We start from the raw sequence: 22,285 nt of genomic DNA on the forward strand, positions 1-22,285 counted from the left end.
CACCTTCCCTCCTTTCCCGCTCATACACCGGGTGCTGCTCAAGCTTCGGAGGGACAGGGCCCGCCTTATACTCGTCGCTCCGGCTTGGCCGAGGCAGCATTGGTACACCCTGCTGCTCGAACTCTCCGTTCAGGATCCCATGACCCTTCCGTTGTGGCCGGACCTCATCACGCAGGACTTCGGCAGACTCCGCCATCCGAACCTGCAGTCCCTCCATCTTACAGCTTGGTGCCTGCATGGTTGACCCACGCAGAAAGGGACTGTTCGGCGGCAGTACAGCAAATCCTGCTAGAGAGCAGAAAGCCTTCCACTCGCTCCACCTACCTCGCGAAATGGAAGCGTTTCGCGCTCTGGTGTGATCAACGCGGCCTCAATCCCTTTGTAGTCCCTATCCCTACAATCCTGGACTACCTCTGGTACCTTAAGGAGCAAGGTCTTGCGGTCTCCTCCTTGAAGGTGCACCTGGCAGCAGTGTCCGCCTTTCGTCCATCCATGGGAGGTCGTTCCATCTTCTCCAACCAGATGGTTTCCCGCTTCCTTAAAGGCCTGGACCACTTGTACCCGCCAGTGTGGTGTCCTACCCCGACCTGGGATTTAAATCTCGTGCTGGCCAAGCTTATGGGACCGCCCTTCGAGCCTCTGGCCACGTGCTCTCTGCTCTACCTCTCCTGGAAGACAGCCTTCCTAGTCGCAATTACATCGGCAAGACGAGTTTCTGAGCTCCGTGCGTTAACGGTTAGCCCACCATACACCGTATTCCACGGAGACAAGGTGCAGCTTCAGCCACACCCGGCCTTCCTCCCTAAGGTGGTGTCGGCCTTTCACCTCAATCAGGAGATCTTCCTCCCGGTCTTCTTCCCGAAGCCGCACGCCTCACCTCGCGAGCAGCAGCTTCACACCCTGGACGTCCGCAGGGCCCTCGCTTTTTATATCGAGCGCACGAAGCCCTTCCGGCGTTCGCCACAGCTGTTTATAGCAGTTGCTGACCGCATGAAAGGCGAGCCGGTCTCCTTGCAGCGGATTTCTTCCTGGGTAACGGCATGTATCCGGACATGCTACGAGCTTGCTCGCGTGCCACCATGCCGCCTCACCGCTCACTCGACGAGAGCGCACGCCTCGTCGGCTGCCTTCCTGGCCCATGTCCCCATCCAGGACATCTGTAGAGCGGCTACCTGGTCTTCTGTCCACACCTTCGCGTCCCACTATGCGTTGGTGCAGCAATCCAGAGACGATGCAGCCTTCGGCTCCGCAGTCTTACACTCTGCCACGTCTCATTCCGACCCCACTGCCTAGGTAAGGCTTGGGAATCACCTAACTGGAATGCATAGGAGCAATCACTCGAAGAAGAAAAGACAGTTACTCACCGTAGTAACTGTTGTTCTTCGAGATGTGTTGCTCCTATCCATTCCAGACCCGCCCTCCTTCCCCACTGTCGGAGTAGCCGGCAAGAAGGAACTGAGGAGCGGACGGGCCGGCTGGGGTATATATTCAGCGCCATAGCGGCGCCACTCCAGGGGGCGCCCAGCCGGCCCGCCGGAGTTGCTAGGGTAAAAATGTTCCGAAGAGCCGTGCACGCACGGCGCGCACACCTAACTGGAATGGATAGGAGCAACACATCTCGAAGAACAACAGTTACTACGGTGAGTAACCGTCTTTTATGAGAACCTCTGTTCTAGCTCATTTCGCTTCCCTGCACCAAAAGCAGAAGTAACAATAAGCACTTTTATACTGATAAAACTACGCCCCTGCTAGGGGTGGTTTTGCTGCTTTAACTATACCAGCCTAGTTAAAGCAGCAAAGCGTCCAGAGCGCGTGCATGCTGTCATCCTCCCCAAGAAGCAGAAAGAGGCAGGGGAGAGAACCCGGAAGGACAGTTAGTGCAGTGCAAAATCTCTTCAGCCTGACTGGTTCTTCACTGCATGTGTCTGCACCCAGTCAGCAAGGACTTGTGGGCCCCAGCTGAAGAACTTGCTCTTTGTTGTTTGGGTGATGCTGACAGATTTCTCCTATTCTCTGTGCTTAAAAACAAGCACTTAAGCTTAAATGTGTGGGCTGCTTATTAGATACGAACAGGTTTAGAACAAGATCAAAGACCCCAAAACTGTCTGAATTATTCCTTTATATTCCTGGGGGTTCTTGTTCTGAGAAAAAGGTGTTATGAACCCTGGGTGGGTTTTTGAAGGACTGTTCACCTGCCTGAACCTTTATTGTAGTTGGGGGGTGATCTCTAGTAAGCTTGTTCTTAATAAATATTCTCTCATGTTTTTACCTTAAGATTAAATGTACTTGCTTAGAAAGAGATGTGATCGTTTAACTGTGCACATTACATTCTTTATAGCCCTTGAGAGGGCAAAGAAGGCCTGCTTAGGCAGTCTGACTTGCTGGGGAATACAGGGTAGGGAGAGAACTGTGCCTCCTGGAAATACCCTGGTCAGGAGGGCGATGCGTGAGTCTGCCCGAGAGGGGTAATGGCTGGAGAGCTGGAAGCCTGACAGTGGGTGCCCTTGCTGGACCACAGGGATGTATGTGTGTGGGAAAATAGAGGTGCAGTTGCCCTGAACTGTGACACACATGGTGGGATCTATAACTGTGTTAATTGCGTAAGTGCCATCAACAGTGCAAGCAAGTAGTGTAGAAGGGAAAAGCACTGAGAAAGTCTTTTGGGGAAAGGAATGATGAAAAGAGATGGAGGGAAAGTGAATTATGAACAGCTCATGAAAAAGTGGCTAGTAGAGCTATGCAAAGAAAGGCAGCTCAACCCTGAGGGCTGGACAAAGACACAGCTAGTAGATTTGCTGTATTCTAATCACTAGAAGAGGAATAATGGTCCAAGTTTTCAGGGAACTTCCAGTCCACTGGCAGAGTCCAGCAGGTGAGGAAAATCTTGGAAGCAACTCCCTAGATTCTGGAAAGAAACAGAGAAGAGGCTGACACAAGCAGCAACCACGTTCCGTCTCACCTGAATGCATCACTGCAGCTGTGATTGTGGACAGATCCACAGGCGAACCAAGTGAAGGATACAGCTGGAGATAGCAAACCAGGAGCAACAGAACCAGCACAAGCGAGAAGAGGATTGTCAAAATCAGCTTGGGGCGGAGAAGTCTCCAGCAGGACCAGGCTTGACAACATCAGCTCGAGTTGGAGGAACTATGCCAGCCGGACTGTAGTGTGGTAGGTAAAGCCAGATCCAAGGTATCTGTCCCAGTGGGTGGTATAAGGTATGTCTATGCTCCAATTAGACACCTGGGGCTGGTTTGTGCAAGCTGATGTGCTCACAGGGCTCTGGCTGCAACCTGAGCTCTGGAATCCTCTGACCTCACAGGGTTTTAGATCCTGGTCTCTGGCCCAAGCCTGAATGTCTATACTGCGATTAAACAGCCTCTTAGCCCAAGTCAGCTGGCACAGGTCAACCATGGGTGTCTTATTGCAGTGTAGACATACCCATGGACTCCAAATGATTTCTTTGCTGTGGACCCTGGAGTGGGGAATACAGGTGCAGTTGCCCTGAACTATGACAGTCCATTCCTGTGACGAGAGAAAAGGGGAGGGGTGAGGAGTGAATCAAAGGTGGAGAAAATGTGGCTGGGAGTTATTGATTTGCTTGTTACATTTATTAGGGTTACTCTTCTGGGGGTGGGGGTGTTCTGTAAGTATCAATGTATTGCTTGTGTCACTTGTGTTTTCATACGGAGGTTACTTCTCCTTTCTGCAAGTCCCCTCCCAATGGAGCTATCCTGCAGGACCTAGGTTCCCCAGGGCTGGGTTCTTCCAGCCCCAGAATCAGATGAATACACACATTAACAGAGCACATCGGAGAGGACTGGGTTAATCAACTCCCAAGCTGACCCCTTAGATGTCCCTGGATTCAGTAGGCTGGGTCGAGCTGTCACCCTCGTATGCCATGGGCACCGCACCAGAATAGAGTACGCCTGAGCAGGCTGGCTCGAGCAGCACTTTCAATCTGACACTCTTGTATGCCCCTGGACTCAGCAGACTGGGTCGAGCAGCACATCCAAGCTACCACTCTCATTTGTCCCAGGTTCAGCATGTCCCTGTCCCCACTTTCACGTTACAATTGTTCTGGTAGAACCCACTTGATGAGCAAACCCCACAGGATTTTTGGGCGCTGCAGGGATCTTTAGCTTATGTACAAGAAGCGTTGTCAGGTTTAGAAAACTGTAACTGATCACACAAGTCAGGGTCAGAAGGCTGTACCGAGAGAGAGTGAGAGAGTTGGGTTTTCGCCGCTCCACGAAGCTTGAATCGATCGGGGGTCCCAGGTGAGGGTGGTAGCTGAGGGTCCGGAGTGCTGGAGACGGGCAGAGCCCCCAGCATCATCGGTCAGGAGAAGATGACGTCCCAGTGGAACTGATGCAGATTTTGGATCCAGGCATCAGAACACTTACATGGGTAGGGGGTTTTGTAGGGAGAGAACAGTCGTTCAAGGGAGAACACTAGATTTGTTTATGGGTAAACTGATGGCTCAAGGGAGTAAACCAGAGTTGTTTTGTTCAGGCTAGACAATAGGAACTGCTCATTCCTGGCTATGGGCGGTGTTCCTTTGAGGGAGCTCACAATGCAATTAGGCAGCTTCAGTATTTTGGATACCACTAAAGAATTTTACTAGAATTGGTCTGATAACTACTGAGCTGGGTGTGTTCAGGCATGGGTTCATTAACATCTGGAGCAGAGATTCCCCATCATGCAGTGCTTCCCTAGCTTTTCTGGTCTCAGAGTTCAGTGCAGTTCTAGCATTGGAATCTCTGTTCTCCATTCTGTATGGTAATGGAGATGCCTCCCTGTCCCATCTCCAATGCAAATGAGGCTAGGGGGAGTTTCCTTAATCCTGTCACCCTTGACTGGAGGGGTTTAGGTGTGTCTCCCACGGCCTTTTCATTGCTTTTTGTAAGTCTTTCTTCTGATCTGCTTTGGTTCAAGCAGAGGCAGGGGTGTGGGGGAGGATTTTTGCCAGACACGCTCTGCAGTGTGAGTGCAGGCGTGGAGGAAGTGGAGGCTGGGGTTGAGTCAGTGCTGGGGTTGGCAGGGCAGAACTTGCAATAGGAGAGAGCGGGGAAAGAGTCAAGAGTAGAGGAGAGTGAAGCCAAAGCATAGAGAGAATCAACAATCATGCCAGTGGAAGAGAGGGCATGAAGGAGGGGGCTGAGAGAAGTCACCAACACTGATGGACTGGAAACCACAGAAAGGCCGGATGAGAGGGTGAGAGATGATGGGCAATGCTGAAAGAGACCAGCTGATGGTCACAGAGGGGGAACTCAGCAAAAGAGAGACTAGAGAGCGAGCAGTATATAGTGAAGACCAAGCAAATTGCCTTTTTGGTGAGTGGGGGAGTTGAACTTGGGCTGCAGGTCAAATGAAGATATGAGGGTGAGGAAATGTGCAGCTAAGGGTCAGATGGGTCATCACCTTGAAGTCACCAAGGATGAGGGTGGGAGATTGTGAGGAAAGGGAGAGAGAGAACCAGGAGTTTAAATCAGCGAGGAAAGCTGATTGGGAGGAGTTATACCAAATTTTTCACAGATGGTCACTACTTGTATGCGCCTCATTTTCTGGGTGCCAGATTTGAGACCCTGGAGTCTGATTTGCAGAAGTGCTGAGTACTCACAGCTGCAACTGAAGTCAATGGGAGCTGTGCTCTAGTCATATAAAGTGCTATTGTAACGCCGACAGACCTCTGGAGCTTAGTGCATGAGCTAAAAGCCAACTGGCTGGTAGCTAAGGCTGTAGAGCAGACTCATTTTATCTCTCTCTCTAACTGGTCTCAGTGTCACTAGATGGGACAGAACCACACCCAGGAGGTGTGTGGGTTACACTATGGCCTGGTCTACACTACGAGTTTATATCAAATTTAGCAGCGTTAAACCAAATTAACCCTGCACCCGTCCACACAACGAACCCCTTTATATCGATATAAAGGGCTCTTAATACCGGTATCTGTAATCCTCCCCGACGAGGGGAGTAGTGCTGAAATTGGTATTGCCATGTCAGATTAGGGTTAGTGTGGCCGCAATTCGACGGTATTGGCCTCCAGGAGCTATTCCACAGTGCACCATTGTGACCGCTCTGGACAGCAATCTGAACTCGATGCACTGGCCAAGTAGACAGGAAAAGCCTCGCAAACTTTTGAATTTCATTTCTTGTTTGCCCAGCGTGGAGGGCTGATCAGCACAGGTGACCATGCAGTCCCAGAATCAAAAAAGAGCTCCAGCATGGACCGTATGGGAGATACTGAAGCTGATCTCTCTTTGGGGAGATGAATCTGTTCTATCAGAACTCTGTTCCAATAGACGAAATGCCAAAACATTTGAAAAAATCTCCAAGGCTATGATAGAGAGAGGCCACAACATGGACTCAACACAGTGCTGCGTGAAACTTAAGGAGCTGAGACAAGCGTAACGGAAAGCCAAAGAATCAAATGGACACTCACAGAGGGAAGGAGGGGGGGACTGATGACTGTAGCTATCTCACAATTCTTGCTCTCTCCGAAAATCATTTGCATTCTTGGCTGAGCTCCCAAAGCCCGAAGGGTCAAAAACATTGTTGCGGGTGGTTCAGGGTATATGTCGTCAGCCAGGAGCACCCATGACGGCAGCAGACAGTACAATATGACTGGTAACCGTCTCTGCTAACTTGCAAAGGCAAGTGAATGCTGCTGTGTAGCACTGCAGTACCGCGTCTGTCAGCAGCATCCAGTAGACATATGGTAACAGTGAAAAAAGGCTAAACGGTCTCCATGGTCGCCATGCTATGGCGTCTGTCAATCCAGGGAAAAGGGCGCAAAATGATTGTCTGCCGTTGCTTTCACGGAGGGAGGATTGACTGACGACATTTACTCAGAATCACCCGCGACATTGTTTTTGCCCCATCATGCATTGTGATCTCAACCCAGAATTCCAATGGGCGGGAGAGAATGCGGGAACTATGGGATAGCTACCCACAGTGCAACGCTCCGGAAATCGACGCTAGCCTTGGTACATGGACACACACCACCGAATTAATGTGCTGCATGCACTCGACTTTATACAATCTGTTTCCAAATACCGGTTTCTGTAAAATCAGAATAATCCCGTAGTGTAGACATACACTATGTAATGCTATGTACTCTGAAAACTTAGGTCAGTGGCTCTCAACCTTTCCAGGCTACTGTACCCCTTTCTGATTGGTCTTATGTACCCCAAAGTTTCACCTCACTTAAACACTACTTGCTTACAAATTTGGACATAAAAATACAAAAGTGTCACAGCACACGACTACTGACAAATTGCCGACTTTCTCATTGTTCCCATACAATAAAATAGGACTATCAATCGCATTGATTAACTCAAAAAAATTAATCACAGTGAATCACAGTTTTAATCGCACTGTTAAACAACAGAATACCAATTGAAATTTATTAAATGTTTTTGGATGTTTTTCTATATTTTCAAATATATTGATTTAAATTACATCACAGAATACAAAGTGTACAGTGCTCACTTTATATTATTCTAATTACAAATATTTGCACTGTAAAAATGATAGAAGAAATAGTATTTTTCAGTTCACCTCATACAAGTACTGAATTGCAATCTCTTTATCATAAAATGCAACTTACAAATGTAGATTTTTTTGTTAGATAATTGCACTCAAACTGAGTGGACTTGTAGGCTCTAAAGTTTTACATTGTTTTATTTTTGAATCCAGTTATTTTTTGTACATAATTCTATATTTGTCAGTTCAACTTTCATGATAAAGAGATTGCACTACAGTACTTGTATTTGGTGAATTGAAAAATACTATTTCTTTTGTTTTTTACAGTGCAAATATTTGTAATAAAAATACATATGTACTCTGAAAACTTAGGTCAGTGGCTCTCAACCTTTCCAGGCTACTGTACACTTTGTATTCTGTGTAGTAACTGAAATCAATATATTTGAAAATGTAAAAAAATGTAAAAATATTTAAATAAATGGTATTCTATTAACAGTCTGGTTAATCATGTGATTATTTTTTTAATCATTTGACAACCCTATAATAAAATAAATCCATTGGAATATAAATATTATACTTACATTTTAATGTACATAGGCAAGTATAAACAAGTTATTGTATGAAATTTTAGTTTGTACTGACTATGCTAGTGCTTTTTATGTAGCTTGTAGTAGCACTAGGCAAATATCTCAATGAGTTGATGTACCCCCCAGAAGACCTCTGTGTACCCCCAGGGATACATGTACCCCTGGTTGAGAACCACTGACTTGGGTCACAGGTGCCTCAAATCAAAAACCCAAAATTAGCAAAAAGAACAGGAGTACTTGTGGCACCTTAGAGACTAACAAATTTATTTCCGCATGAGCTTTCGTGGGCTACAGCTCACTTCTTCGGATGCATAGAATGGAACACACAGACAGAAGACGTACGTATACCAACTGGAGGAGTCCAATCAGTTGAGATGAGCTATTGTCAGCAGGAGAAAAAAAACCTTTGAAGTGATAATTGAGATGACCCATAGAAGGTGGGAGGAGAACTTAACATAGGGAAATAGATTCAATTAGTGTAATGACCCAACCATTCCCAGTCTCTGTTTAAACCTAAGTTAATTGTATCTAATTTGCATAGTTGCCAAAATTAGCAGTTACTTTTGACCTTAATCTTTTTTGTGTCTTGGTTCCCTGTTAGTAAAATGGGGATAATACCACCCCTTCTTCTTTATGTTTTGAAAATAAATTGGTTAATACTTGTGAATCAGACATGGTGCTGATGAATCCCACAGAAAAGATCAGGATTTGAATAGCCATCAGGATTTGAATAGTCAGCAGTAAACAAGGCATGGGGCCACATATTGAACAACGAGAAGGAAATATAATATTGAATAGCTGCTCACTCAGTGAACACAGTCCATCTATGTGCTGAACAAGGCAGGCATCCTTTGGATAAAATAGCACAATTGTGTAATTAGAAATCGCATCAGAATGCATGTGCACAAAGGGGCTGAGTTAAGGTGTTACAGGCAACCTTAATTCCAGTGTTTTCTAACTTTGTAAGCTGTGTTCTTTTAAGGTGGTTTTAGTGTGTGTAGTGTGACAATGATTCACCAGCCAGTGCCCCCACCTTGTGGCTGGGTAGGGTATTGCAGGGTTTTCTCTAGTCATCCAACCTGCCATCCAGGTTTGCTGGTTGTCCCCTTTGCATTGTGACTTGGTCCTCTGCCCGAGGCACATTTGGTCTCATGCCTTTTGGGATAAATCAGGGTGTGAACTCAGTAGTCGGAGGACATCACATTAGGTCCAGACCCAGCAGTCTCCTGGCCCCTGCCCGCACCAGCCCCACAGCTCACAGCCTGCCCGCAGCCAGCCTGTGCTGCACCCCCTGCCCTCCTGGCCCCTTGTGTTTGGGTCTTCATGCAAGTCTCCCCCATGAGGCTGTAGGTGTAGGGTTGCCAGGCATCCGGTTTTTGACCGAAATGCCTGGTCGAAAAGGAACCCTGGTGAGACTGATCAGCACAGCTGACCGGGCTGTTGTGACATTCCCCTCTGATGTTATCTGGACTGGTGATCTGCTAAGTCACTCCAAACCTTGACTCTGGGAGCCAGCCTTACCCTGCTCTACTGTGAGAACCCCCACTCCTGGGCTGTTCATGCACAGCATCTGTCATGTAAGCTGCTCCTTGGATCGTGCAACCGAATGACATTAGCCACAGGGACAGCTTTAGGCCGATTCAAACGATTCCCCTGAATCGGGCCCCGTGCCCAAGCCCCAGGGCTCCTGTGCTATTTAAAGGGCCGGGGCAGTAGAAGCAGGGGAGCCCCGGGCCTTTAAATAGCCATGGGAGCCCGGGGTAGTGAGGGGCTCCAGGGGCTATTTAAAGGGCCGGGGCTCTAGCTGTCTCTGCTGCCCCGGTCCTTTAAATAGCCCTGCCCTGCCCGCAGCCAGCTCCTGTCTCCAGCCAGACCTGCACCCCCGCCCTGCCTCTAGCCCTGTGTCGCACCAGCCCTGCACCGCCTGCCCTGCCTGCAGCCAGCCCTGCACCCCCTGCCCTGTCTCCAGCCAACTCCTGCCGCACCCCACTGCGGCCCTGCCCGCACTAGCCCCACACCCCCTGCCCTGCCCACAGCCAGCCCATCTCCAGACAGCCCCACACCCCCTGCCCACAGCCAGCCTCTGCTGCACCCCTTGCCCTGCCTCCAGCCCCGCACCCCCTGCCCTGCTTTTCTGATAATAAAGATGTGAGTGGCTTAGATCCAGAGCAGAAAGGCAACTTCAATTCTGCTGACCAAATAGAAATATCTGATGATCCTGCAACTTGGCCAGAATACATTAGCCAGCGTATCAGGGAGTATTTAGTAAAACAAGGGCCGCCTAAAATTATTGTAGAATATTTCCCTAAAAATAAGATTGGGAAACACTTTTCAAAGTTTCACTGCAAAAGGAAACTTTCAAATGGTGAAATTGTACCTCGTCCATGGGTGATATACTCAGTGTCAGCCAACAAGATCTTTTGTTATTACTGTAAGATTTTTTTGCAATAATGTGACAAGTTCATTAGCATCTAATGGTTTTAATGACTGGTCTAATAGTCGTACAAGATTGTCTGAGCACGAAAACTCAAAAGGACATTTACAAGCTGTGCTTAGTTGCTGTGACCTTCAGCAAAGGTTATCTGCTGAAAAAACCATTGATGTAATACAACAAAAACTTATTGACCAAGAAGCAAAACACTGGCATCAAGTTTTTGAGAGACTAGTTGCTGTCGTTCAGTTGCTAGCAGAACGAAATTTATCATTTCGTGGATCTGATGAACGGCAGGAACATCATACAAGGGAAATTTTCTTGGAGTTATTGAATTACTGGGAAAGTTTGACAGTGATGCAGGAACATTTACGAAGAATCAAGAACAAGAAATACATGACCATTATTTAGGAAAAAACATTCAAAACGAACTTATTAGTATTGTATGAATGCTGTTAAACATGAAATAATAGCTCGAATTAAGGCTGCTAAGTATTTTGCTATTATACTCGATTGCACTTCTGACAGTCACCAAGAACAAATGTCATTGACAATTAGGTATGTGGCTGATGGTGTATCACCAAATATTCCGGCAGGAGTATATGAACATTTCATTAAGTTCATAGTAGTAGAAAGCAACACTGGTGAATATTTGTACAATATCCTTTTAAGTGAACTCGAAGACCTGGGATTGGACATTGCAAATATCCATGGGCAGGGCTATGACAATGGCGCAAATATGAAGGGAAACATATCAGGTGTACAAGCACGACTTTTGAAAACAAACCCAAGAGCTTTTGTTTTACACCATGTGCATGTCACAACTATAATCTCATTTTGGGAGATATGGCCAAAACATGTCCAGATGCGATGAGTTTCTTTGGAGCCTTGCAGCATATTTTTCCTGCATCTACTAAAAGATGGACTATTTTTAGAAAACATGTTACTGGCCTTTCTGTAAAGCCTCTTTGTGAAACACGATGGGAATGTAGAATGCAAAGCGTCAAAGCTCTGCAGTATCAAGCAGGGGAGTTTTATGATGCACTCGTAGAGGTAGCAGAAATAATTGATCATACTCAAGCAAAAGGTGAAGCTGAATCACTGGCTATTCAAATGAAGAATTATAAGTTTTTGGTTTCGCTAGTTTTCTGGCATGATTTACTTTTTCAAGTGAATTTTGTGAGCAAAGAGCTACAGCGTGATACAATGGATATTTCTGCAGCAATTTCTTCATTTGAAAAGCTTTGTAACTGGTTAAAAATGTACAGAGAAGGGTTTTCAAGAAGTGTTAACTGGTGCCAATGAACTTGCCAAAGATCTAGATGTGACTCTAATATTCCAGACTAAAAGCTTGTGCAAACGAAAAAAACAATTTGAGTACGAGTCTGCAGACGAGCCTTTTCTGATCCAAAAGAAGCTTACAGAGTGCAGTGCTTCAATCACGTCTTAGACAAAGCTTTACAGTCACTTGAACCAAGGTTTGAACAGTTACAAAAGCATGTGAGTTTATTTGGATTTTTATGCAAATTCAAAAATCTTCCCAAGGACACTATACGAAAATCTGCTGCAGATCTGGAACTCGCATTGACAGATGTGAAACTAGTGCAGGAAAACGAACAAGTTTCAACTGTGAAATCAGTTGACATAAATGACTACATGCTTTGTGAAGAACTGGAAGCATTAAAGCCAATTCTTCCGTCTGATTGTAGAAACCCCCTAAAAATGCTTAAATTTCTTGCATATAATAACCGATCAACAGCATTCCCAAATTTATTTATAGCAATTCGAATCTTCCTGACTATTCCAGTAACTATAGCCTCAGGAGAGAGGAGCTTCTCGAAGTTAAATCTAATTAAAACATATCTGCAATCAACAATGCAGGAAGACCGAATAAACAGTTTGCCAATCATGTCAATTGAATGCGAAGTAATGAAGAGCTTACAGTTAGGTAATATACTGAAAGATTTTGCTGAACAAAAAGCAAGGAAGATAGTTTTAAAAACATATAGGTGAAGTGTACAATAAAGTTCCTCTTAACCAACTTGATAATATATGTAATATGACAATGTACATTTTATAATTTTGTTATTATTTATATAGTTATGGAAAGTAAATAATACATGGAAGAAATGAGAGGCTTTTTTTTACATTTTTTTTAGTCATCCCTGCCGGGGCCCCACCGAAAATGTTCAAATTGGGCCCCGCACTTCCTAAAGCCGGCCCTGACTAGCCAATATCTCCAGTCCCAGACACAACCCTAATAACCTCCGTCTTGCAGTGTTCAGTTATGCCCTGGGTCAGCATGTGTGCACTCAGGCACTAAGCCTGTGACCCAGGTTTTCAGAAGGAACTGTGTAACTGACCTCCTGGAGGGGAGCAGGCACACAGGGACAGAGAAAGGGTGGCAGAGAGTACCCCAATCCAGATCCCAGTTTTTCAGGATGCTATTCTTGATAAGTTTTTGGAAAGTAACTCTCTCTTTACATCAAGATGCAGCTCCAACACCTGTGGCAGCAGAGGAGTTGGGACTAGGAAATTGCTAGGTGGTAGTTTGCCAGAATACAGATTGCCCAACTGATAGAGAGGGGGGGTGGCTCTCTCCCAGGATGGTGAGAGACAGGGAATAGTTATGGAAAAGCTGCTGGGAAAAGGTGTATCTGATCAGAGAGTGAACATACCTAGCGTAGAGAGCACAGATGATAGTCCTTCCCTAGGGGTCAGGGAAGGACTCGGTGCTGGGAGGGGGAAACACAAGGGAACCCCAAAACAGGAACTGGATTTTCTGCATAGTCCTGGCGTTTGGCGACTGCTTCCCAAAGGGACAGTCAATGGGCAGGATCCCCGTGAACCCTTATCTTGCCAGACCCTGAGATATCAAAATGCCAGAAACATGATTAAATTAAGAGTCCACACCGAGGGGAACACTGGCGGGAAAGAAAAGCCAGTGACTGATTACAGGGGAGAGAGTCAAAGGACAGGGTGGGTAATGACGTACACTACCTAACCTGAGGGCATGGGATCAGCAAGAGCCTTGTAAACACACAGCTGCGAGAAAAACATCTGTGTTAATGTTACCGCCCGATCCCCAGCGAGGAGCCCCATCCGACACGCCAAACCCTCACCCCCGGCTCCCCCCAGAGCCGGCACCCGCGGGCCTCACCCCCCCCCTACGCCACCGCCCTGCCGGAGCCCGCTCCTGCCCCCGCTCCAGAGGCTGCCCCGCCATGGTGAGGGAGCGCGAGGGATGGCGCGAGCAGGCAGGGGCAGGGGCAGGGCGGAGCGCTGAGCGCCTCCCTCGCCCGCGTCCTAGCCCAGGGCCCCTGGGAGCCGCGGGCGGGGAGGCGGGAGGCTGCCCCGAGGGCGAGCCGCTGCTCCCCCATCGCAGCTGGGGGGAGGAGCCGGCGGCGGCGGGCTGCCCTGCAGAGGCTCGCGGGGCCCGGCTGCCGCCTCGGGCGGGGCCTGGTGACGCAGCCTCGGCGGTTGGCAGGCCGAGCGCGCGCGCGCGCCGCCCGAGGCCGGCGCTGCCCTTTAACCCCTTCGGGCCCGGGGCACGAGCAAAGCTTCCCCCGTCGCAGGCCCCGCCCCCTCATACATTTAAAGCGCAAGCCCAGGACCCTCCCGCCACGCTGCACGCGGGACGCGCAGCGCCGCCCTGCCCACCGCCCCCAGCACGTGCCGGCCCCCAACAGCAACAAACCCACGTGGGACGCGGCAGGGGGGAGGAGCAGGAGGAGACGGGGATGGCTCCTGATTGGTCCGCGCCGTGACGCACGCGCAGGGCTGTGCTCAGCTGTCGCACTGTGGGTGAGAGCCGTAAAGTGCGGGAGGTCGTGCGCGGGCAAAGCTTGGGGCAGGTGAGGTAGCGACCCCCTCCCTCCGCAGGAGGCGGACAGCGCCCCTCCCCCGCCCAGAGGTCGCCCTGGCGCGGTGACCCCTCCCCCTGGCCCCGCCCGCCTCTGCTGGGCCCTGCCCGGGGCTCAGTCCGTGACCCGCGGCCTTGCGGGCCCGGGGCCTGGCTCCGGCCCGTGGCGCTGGGAGGGCGGAGACGGGGGCTCCGGGCCGCGGCACTGGCGGTTTGGGGACCGGGCCGGAGCGAGGGCTTGTCAAATTCGCGGCTGAGCTCAAGCGGCGAGGGCGGCGAACACCGGCCTCCAGACACGGTCAGAGCGACACACTGGGGAATGGATCTAAAATCAATTAGCTGGACCGTGGTAATGACAGGTGCCAAAGACCGCCCTGGAGAGGGGCACCCAGCCCAGCTCCAGCGCGGCGCTAGCGGGCCGCTCGCAGCCCTGCTGAACAGGCTCTGAGGCGCTGGGGCGTCACAAAGGGGCTCTGAGGGCTTGGCTACACTTGAAAGTTGCAGCGCTGGGAGTTACAGCGCTGGTCGTGCAGCTCCTGAGGCGGCCACCCTAATGCTGTTGCGATGGAAAAAGCAACTGTCATTTTAGAAGGTCCGTGTCCAGGTGTGTCACGTGCGAGAGGGGACGTGGTAGCACTTCTTGGCACTGGTGAGGTCTCAGGTGTGGCCAGTTCTGGGTACTACGCTGAGAAAGAGATGAACAAACTGGCCAGAGAGCAGTAAAAAGAACAGCTTAGAAAACGTGACCTAAGAGGAAAGGTTGAAAGAGTTGGAGATGTTTAGTGTAGCGATGCAAAGGCAGGGGAGCGTGGGGAACCCGATAACAGTTTCTGGATACATTAAGGGCTGTTATAAAGAGGATGGTGGCAGGGGGTTGGACTAGCTGACCTCCTGAGGTCCTGTCCAACCCTAATAATCTATGATTCGATCTCCATGTGTGGGACAAGAAGTAATTAGCATAGTTTGCTGTAAGAGAGATTTAGGTTAGGTATTAGGAAAAAGGTTTTTTTTAACTATAAGGATAGTTAAGCATTGGAACAAGTTATCTAGGGAGCTTGTGGAATTGCTGTCATAGGAGGTTTTGACAAACACGTGGCAGGGGTGATCTACCTGAATTAAATTCTGCCTCGGCACAGGGAGATGGACTTGATGACCTCTTCAGGTTCCTTTTAGCCCTACGTTTTTGTGATTTCTGGCATGATGCTCATGATTGTGAGGTAATAATGGCTGGGTCTTTAAAGAAATCTAAGGTAGGTGCCTAACTCCCATTAAAATTCAAACTCCTTTGGATTCCACCCTTGTTGGACACGTCTAAAATGAGATTGTAAGCTCAGGGGCAGTTACTTTCACTTTTTGTTCATACAGTGAATGTGCAGCAGTCATGGTGATATTAAAAAGCTAACTTTGTAAACATAGCTTCCTGTGTGCAAGTTACTGCTGTTAAGTGCTGGTCCCTGTTTCCTTTTCTCCTACTAGAGACCTGTAACCAAGAAATAGTATGTCACTGCCTGTTTTTCTGCATCAGTTGCTCTGCTATGTCAACACTGAGTTGTGGGGGTGGTATTTGTACATAAACTATGATTGCAGTATAATAAGAACCAGATATTATTACTAAATACAGGCTGGGGTTTAAATTCCCTCTAAGCTGTGTGGCCACACAGCTGCCTATTAAATGCCGTGCAGGTGCTCAGGGCTGCAGTGGGGAGAGATGCTTCTCCTAAAACCTGCTGCAGCGCCCTCCCACCTCACCTGCCGTGGACGGGGGACAGGTGCCCCGGCCCTGAGCCAGCCCAGCCCCGAACCTGCTGTGGCTGGGGGACAGGTGCCCCTTTCTCGGCCCCAGCTCAGGTCTGACCTGCTGTGACCAGGGGATAGGCACCCCTCCCCCCAGCCCAGGTGCTGCTGTGGTGGGGAGAGCTGGGAGGAGTCCTCTCTCCCCACTTTAGCCCCAGGGAGCCCCACTGCACCCTCAAATCCCTCATCCCCAGTCCTCCCCTGAGCCTGCACCCCCAACCAGAGCCCTCACCCTCTTGAACCCCAATCCTCTGTCCCAGCCCTGAGCCCCCTCCTGCACTCCAAACACCTTGGCCCCACCCCACCACATGAATTTTGTTATGTGCGCCAATATGGAGGTGATGTGTCACGCATTGCTTCCATATTGGTGTACATAACAAAATTCATTCTGCATATGGGTGGGGAAAAAATAGAGGGAACACTGGTTGGGGGTAAACTGAAGAGAGAAATGTTGTGTTATAACTGGTGAGCTCCACCAGGGTGTGGATCATAGCAGTGGGACTAGACAATGTATCAGGCTGAGCAATGCTAACTGTACAGCAAGGAGCCTCCAGCAGCATCCATGATAAAACTAGCATCATTATGAAGCAACTGTACAGCCTCTAAGTCAAAGCTGTCTGGATTCTAGTACATGCAGGATGTGCCTCTCAAATAAAGGACAGACATGTCACTTCATTCTCAAACTTCACGTATTGCCATTTAATTTCAGAAGCCAGTTCAAAAATTTCTGTACAGTCCTTCATGCACTTTGACTTTCTCTATTTCCTTCCCTACACTCTCCACTCACATTGGCATCTTTTCTGTCTCATCACATGATCTTTCCACTGTTGGTACAAGAGCCTTTTCTCTGCAGCTCCTGTCACCTGGAACAGACGTCCTGTGTATATGTCAAAACTTTATCTTGTTCTCTTCCTTATTACTGAGCTAAGCCAAATTCAGAAGAGAGAAACTCTGGGTCACATTATAAGTCTCCTGATCTGTCTAGTTCCTTTCAGTAGCAAGGCTGTTCTTTGAGAACTCTCAAAGTCTGCACAGGCTGTTTTCCTGCTTATTCATCCATCAGCATTTAAAGATTCCAAGTTGTCAGTATAGAGGCTTTCATGTATTACATTGTCCCAGTCACCACCCTCCTCCTTACCTCTGAGTTTCCAAGAACAGCTTTGCACACATGTTCTATGACAGAGGTTCTCAAACTGGGGGTCAGAACCCCTCAGGGGGTCACGAGGTTATTACATGGGGAGTTGCAAGCTGTCAGCTTCCACCCCAAACCCTGCTTTGCCTCCAGCATTTTTAATGATGTTAAATATATTTTAAAGTGTTTTTAATTTATGGGGTGGGGTCACACTCAAGAGACCAATACAAAAGTTTGAGAACCACTGTTTTATGATAAGTGGTAATAATAATCTCTGTTGCTTTTTCCTTCGCTAGAAGATGTGACAGTGAGCTAGCATCTTAACGTGTGTAGGTGGTGTCTCAAGAAAGCTGACTGACACCCCTTGGGATGTTTCTTCGGTTACTGTCAGATGTCCGGTGGCGGACAGCCAGCCGAAGCTGGAGAAGCACGTCCAGCTCCCGGCACATGACCACATCTGCGGCAGAGCCTCCCTCCATTTCCCTGCCAGCTCAGGCACAGGTGGTAATCTGTGGTGGTGGAATTGTGGGCACATCCGTTGCATACCACCTCTCCAAGCTAGGATGGAAGGATATCGTCTTACTGGAACAGGGCAGGTAAGAGTTTGATTTTCTCTTTATTAAAGCATACTGAAACCAAAACCTCAGAACTGTATGGGACTTGTGCACCCACAGTATCTTTCTTTGTGCGATCTTTCCATCATCTTACTTTCTCCCAGCATCAGAGCTGCTAACGCTGCACATCAGTTATGAGACCTAAGTCAAACCATTGGCTTTGCCCTTTCTTCACAGGCCCCCAGGGAATTCTATATTGTGAGTTCTACCTACCCAGTGGAACTTTATAGGCCATTCTTAAAAGCCTAAATGCCTCATATAGAGCAAGAAAAGTAACAACTTTAGTTTTCAAACTATACTTGAGTCTTCTCTTTCTCTTCCACACTAAACTTTCTCACTGCCATCATGATGATCTTGCTGGCCTCCCAGTTTATTTAAGATCTCTCACTCCAACTTCTGAACAAACTCCAACATAAACAAAGGAGCTGCTGATTTGTTTGTCTACACAGTGGCTTGTTCGGGTCAGCTGGTTCGGGCTGTGAGGCTGAAAAATTGCTGTGTAGGTTTTCAAGCTTTGGAACCCTGTGAAAGTGGAGAGTCCCAGAGCCTGGGTCCAGCCCAAGCCTGAATGTCTACACAGCAATTTTTAGCCCTGCAGCCTGATCCCTGTGAGCTCAAGTCAGCTGACCTGGGCTAACTGCAGCCATACTGTGGGGCCTTTATCCCTCTGTAGACATATCCTGAGTTTATGATATTTCATTCACTACATTAAATTCCCAGAGTCTTCTTGCCAAACCTTCAGCAATCTGTACTGAAGGCAGAGTCTAGGGTGCAGTCTAGATGATGAATTATTGAGTTGGGAGAGGGCAATGTTACATTTATTTGTGTGTGTATGTAAAGGAGGCTATGATATAGACTCAAGCCTGCCTGCACAAATTTGCACCGTTTTAGCTAAACCTGTGCAAACCTCTGTGTGGATGCTATAAGCCATTTCTAACTGCATCTAGGATTGTCCACAAAGGTACTTAACTAAACAAGTAGATTTGTGCAAGTGTATGTGTAGACAAACCCCTAATATCCTCAATCCTGTAATAGGGGGTGGGCAAACTTTTTGGCCCGAGGGCCACATTGGGGTTGTAAAACTGCATGGAGGGCCAGGTAGGGAAGGCTGTGCCTCCCCAAACAGCCTGGCCCCTGCCCCCTATCTGACCCTGCCCCCTGACTGCCCCCCTCAGAACCCCTGACCCATCCAACCCCCACCCTGCTCCTTGTCCCCTAACCCCCTGCTCCCAGTCCCGTGACGGCTCTGACCCCATCCACACCCCTACCCCTTGACAGGCCCCCCGGGACCCCATGCCTATCCAACCCCCTCGTTCCCCTGACCCCTATCCAGCCCCCCACCCCCTGACAGGCCCCCCCAGGACCCCTATGCTTATCCAACCCCCTGTCCCCATTTCCCAACCGCCCCCGGAACCTCCGCCCCATCCAACTGCTCCTTGTTCCCTGACTGCCCCTGGGGACCCCCGCCCCTTATTCAACCCCCTGGCCCCCTTACGAAGCTGCTCAGAACAGCATGTCTGGAAGCCACGCCACCTGGCTGGAGCCAAACACGCTGCCGCGCTGATCGGCTGGAGTGCGCAACCCTGCTGCCCAGAGCGCAACCCGCGTGGCTGCAGGGGAGGGGCCAGGGGCTAGCCTCCCCGTCTGGGAGCTCGGGGGCCTGGCAGGACGGTCCCTCGGGCCATAGTTTGCCCACCTCTGCTGTAGTAGTTTTGGCCCATAGCTTTATGCATGTGAATAGTCCCAGTGAGGTCAGCCTGGTGTCATGAGTAAAGTTACATAAACATCATCATGGAATCATAGGACTGGAAGGGACCTTGAGAGGTCATCTAGTCCAGTCCCCTGCACTTATGGCAGGACTAAGTATTATCTACATAAACATTAAATGTTTGTAGAATAAAGCCCTGAGTTCATTCTGTCTCTATTCCCTGATAAGCAGAGGAACCTAGACTTGCTAGGGTTACTGATGGGCAGAGTTAAGCCCTTGTGAAATTTTAAAATAAAATAAGCAATTTTGCAGTTTCATTTCAGTTGATTTTGTGCCTGCAAGGGCCAGCTTTTCTATGACTTTCATTAATGTGATAGTTTTGCATCAAAACACATGGAATCCCCCCTTCCTCCCAAGTTTGTGCTTGTGTTTAATGCAAGATTTAATTGTCATACAAATTAAATGTTGAGGATCTTTCTCATAACAAGGCCATCTGAATGAAAATAGGTCTGTGACACTCAAATGATCCTGCAAAATAAAGGAAAGAAACCCAGAAAATTTTGCATGTTCTTTATGAAATTGGACCATGTTCACAAAATCCTCACAATATAATTTGAAAACCTCAATTTGGATATTTTCCATAGTCCTAGTGATCACTTTTAAAGTGTCACTGTAGCTGAGGCCCTGTCTATACTACAGCTGTAACAGAATCAGGGGGCTGTTGCATCACAGGTAAAAGGTGTAGTATAGACAGGACTTAGCTATAGTCCTATAACCTGGTTAGCATGATGGACTGTCTAGGATTTTGGTCTGGTTACAAGGGATTTAGGTCCCATCTACACAACACCTTTTTAATGCATTATAATCTGGTTTTCTGTCCTGCAGTCAAGACCCCATTTACTCCACAGTAAACTGACCCTAGATTCTGTGGCAAAATCCACTGATTCTGTTTCACTCTCCCCCACATTTCCATGGTGTCTAGATTTCTGCATTGACGACTCGGACAGTAAGCCAGTGGCAGGGCTGGTATTCGAACCCAGGTCTTCTGATTCACATAATTTTGCTCTATTCACTCCACCATGGTGCCTCATCATGGTGTTAGTTCACTGTTCCCTAGTAGGTTCTGTATTGATATCTTGTTGGGATGAATGAAGTGAGGGGGCACAGACCATGCTTGGCAGCTGCTGCTGATTGCTGATTAGGACACTTTGTTTTGGAAGATGAGTAAACACAGTAGCAGTGCAGCAGTTTGTATGGGATGCTTTTTCTTTTCAACGGAAGAAAAATATGGACTCCACCCATTTTTTTAAACAATAACTTGGATTCTGAGGAATACAGCAAACATTGCTAAGAAGATCCTGGAATGATGGAATCCATGCAATTTTCCCCACAGTTAAAATTTTCCACCTGTCCTGCCGATGAGTTTTCCTGTAGTATTTATCCTGGAAACAGAGGGCAGTGTTTTTAGCACTCTAAACTTTTTTGTATTCTCTCTTAATTTGGTTCATGCAAAATTTCATTGTTCCCCCATTGACAGGATTAGTTGTTGCAGCCTGTGGGCTAGTAATGCTCCAAAGCATCTGTTGTGTAGCTCAGGTGTTGAGTATAACATGTGACAGAAATCTGAATTAGCTGTGAAACATATCTTGGTTGTACCTAGAGGAGGCTTAAAGTTTTATTGCCACAATAAACAATAGATGTCTGAATCTCTGTGCATAACCAGTTGTTGCTCAACAGTTATTCTCTGTAGGGCGCTGAGATTATAGAACCATAGAATATTAGGTTTGGAAGAGACCTCAGGAGGTATCTAATCCAACCCCCTGCTCAAGGCAGGACCAACACCGACTAAATCATCCCAGCCAGGGCTTTGTCAAGCCGGGCCTTAAAAACCTCTAAGGATGGAGATTCCACCACCTCCCTAGGTAACCCATTCCAGTGATTCACCACCCTCCTAGTGCAATAGTGTTTCCTAATATCCAACCTAGATCTCCCCCACTGCAACTTGAGACCATTGCTCCTTGTTCTGTCATCTGCCACCACTGAGAACACCCAAGTCCCATCCTCTTTGGAACCCCCCTTCAGGTAGTTGAAAGCTGCTATCAAATCCCCCCTCACTCTTCTCTTCTGAAGACTAAACAAGCCCAGTTCCTTCAGCCTCTCCTTCTAAGGCATGTGTCTCAGCCCCCTGATCATTTGTGTTGCCCTCTGCTGGACTCTCTCCAATTTTTCCACATCCTTTCTGTAGTGGGGGGTCCAAAACTGGATGCAGTACTCCAGATGTTGCCTCACCAGTGCCAAATAGATGGGAATAATCACTTTCCTCAATTGGCTGGCAATGCTTCTACTAATGTAGCCCAAGATGCCATTAGCCTTCTTGGCAACAAGGGCACACTGTTGACTCATATCCAGCTTCTCATCCACTATAATCCCCAGGTCCTTTTCTGCAGAACTGCTGCTTAGTCAGTCGGTCCCCAGCCTATAGCAGTGCATGGGATTCTTCCGTCTTAAGTGCAGGACTCTGCACTTGTCCTTGTTGAACCTCATCAGATTTCTTTTGGCCCAATCCTTCAATTTGTCTAGGTCACTCTGGACCCTACCTCTACCCTCCAGGTTATTCATGTCTTTCTGATTATGAATTCCTGTCTCAAAACCAAATGTGTGGGATTATA

The 22,285-nt window shown here is 48.2% G+C and overlaps 1 protein-coding gene across 10 annotated transcripts in view; it reads left to right on the forward strand.

Moving 5' to 3' along the window:
* The first annotated feature begins 14,289 nt into the window (after positions 1 to 14,289).
* PDPR (pyruvate dehydrogenase phosphatase regulatory subunit) overlaps positions 14,290 to 22,285 on the forward strand; it is a 72,815-nt gene continuing 64,819 nt past the window's right edge. Inside the window, exons 1-2 of one of the 10 annotated variants that reach the window (XM_044987083.1) lie at positions 14,290 to 14,310; positions 17,591 to 17,890. In XM_044987083.1, the coding sequence (XP_044843018.1) occupies positions 17,664 to 17,890 (227 nt within the window). In that variant the 5' untranslated portion in view covers positions 14,290 to 14,310; positions 17,591 to 17,663. The other 9 variants (XM_044987077.1, XM_044987076.1, XM_044987085.1 and 6 more) reach the window with 9 other exon arrangements.

Source organism: Mauremys mutica, chromosome 14 (genome assembly GCF_020497125.1).
Source record: "Mauremys mutica isolate MM-2020 ecotype Southern chromosome 14, ASM2049712v1, whole genome shotgun sequence".
Classification (NCBI taxonomy): Eukaryota; Metazoa; Chordata; order Testudines; family Geoemydidae; genus Mauremys; species Mauremys mutica.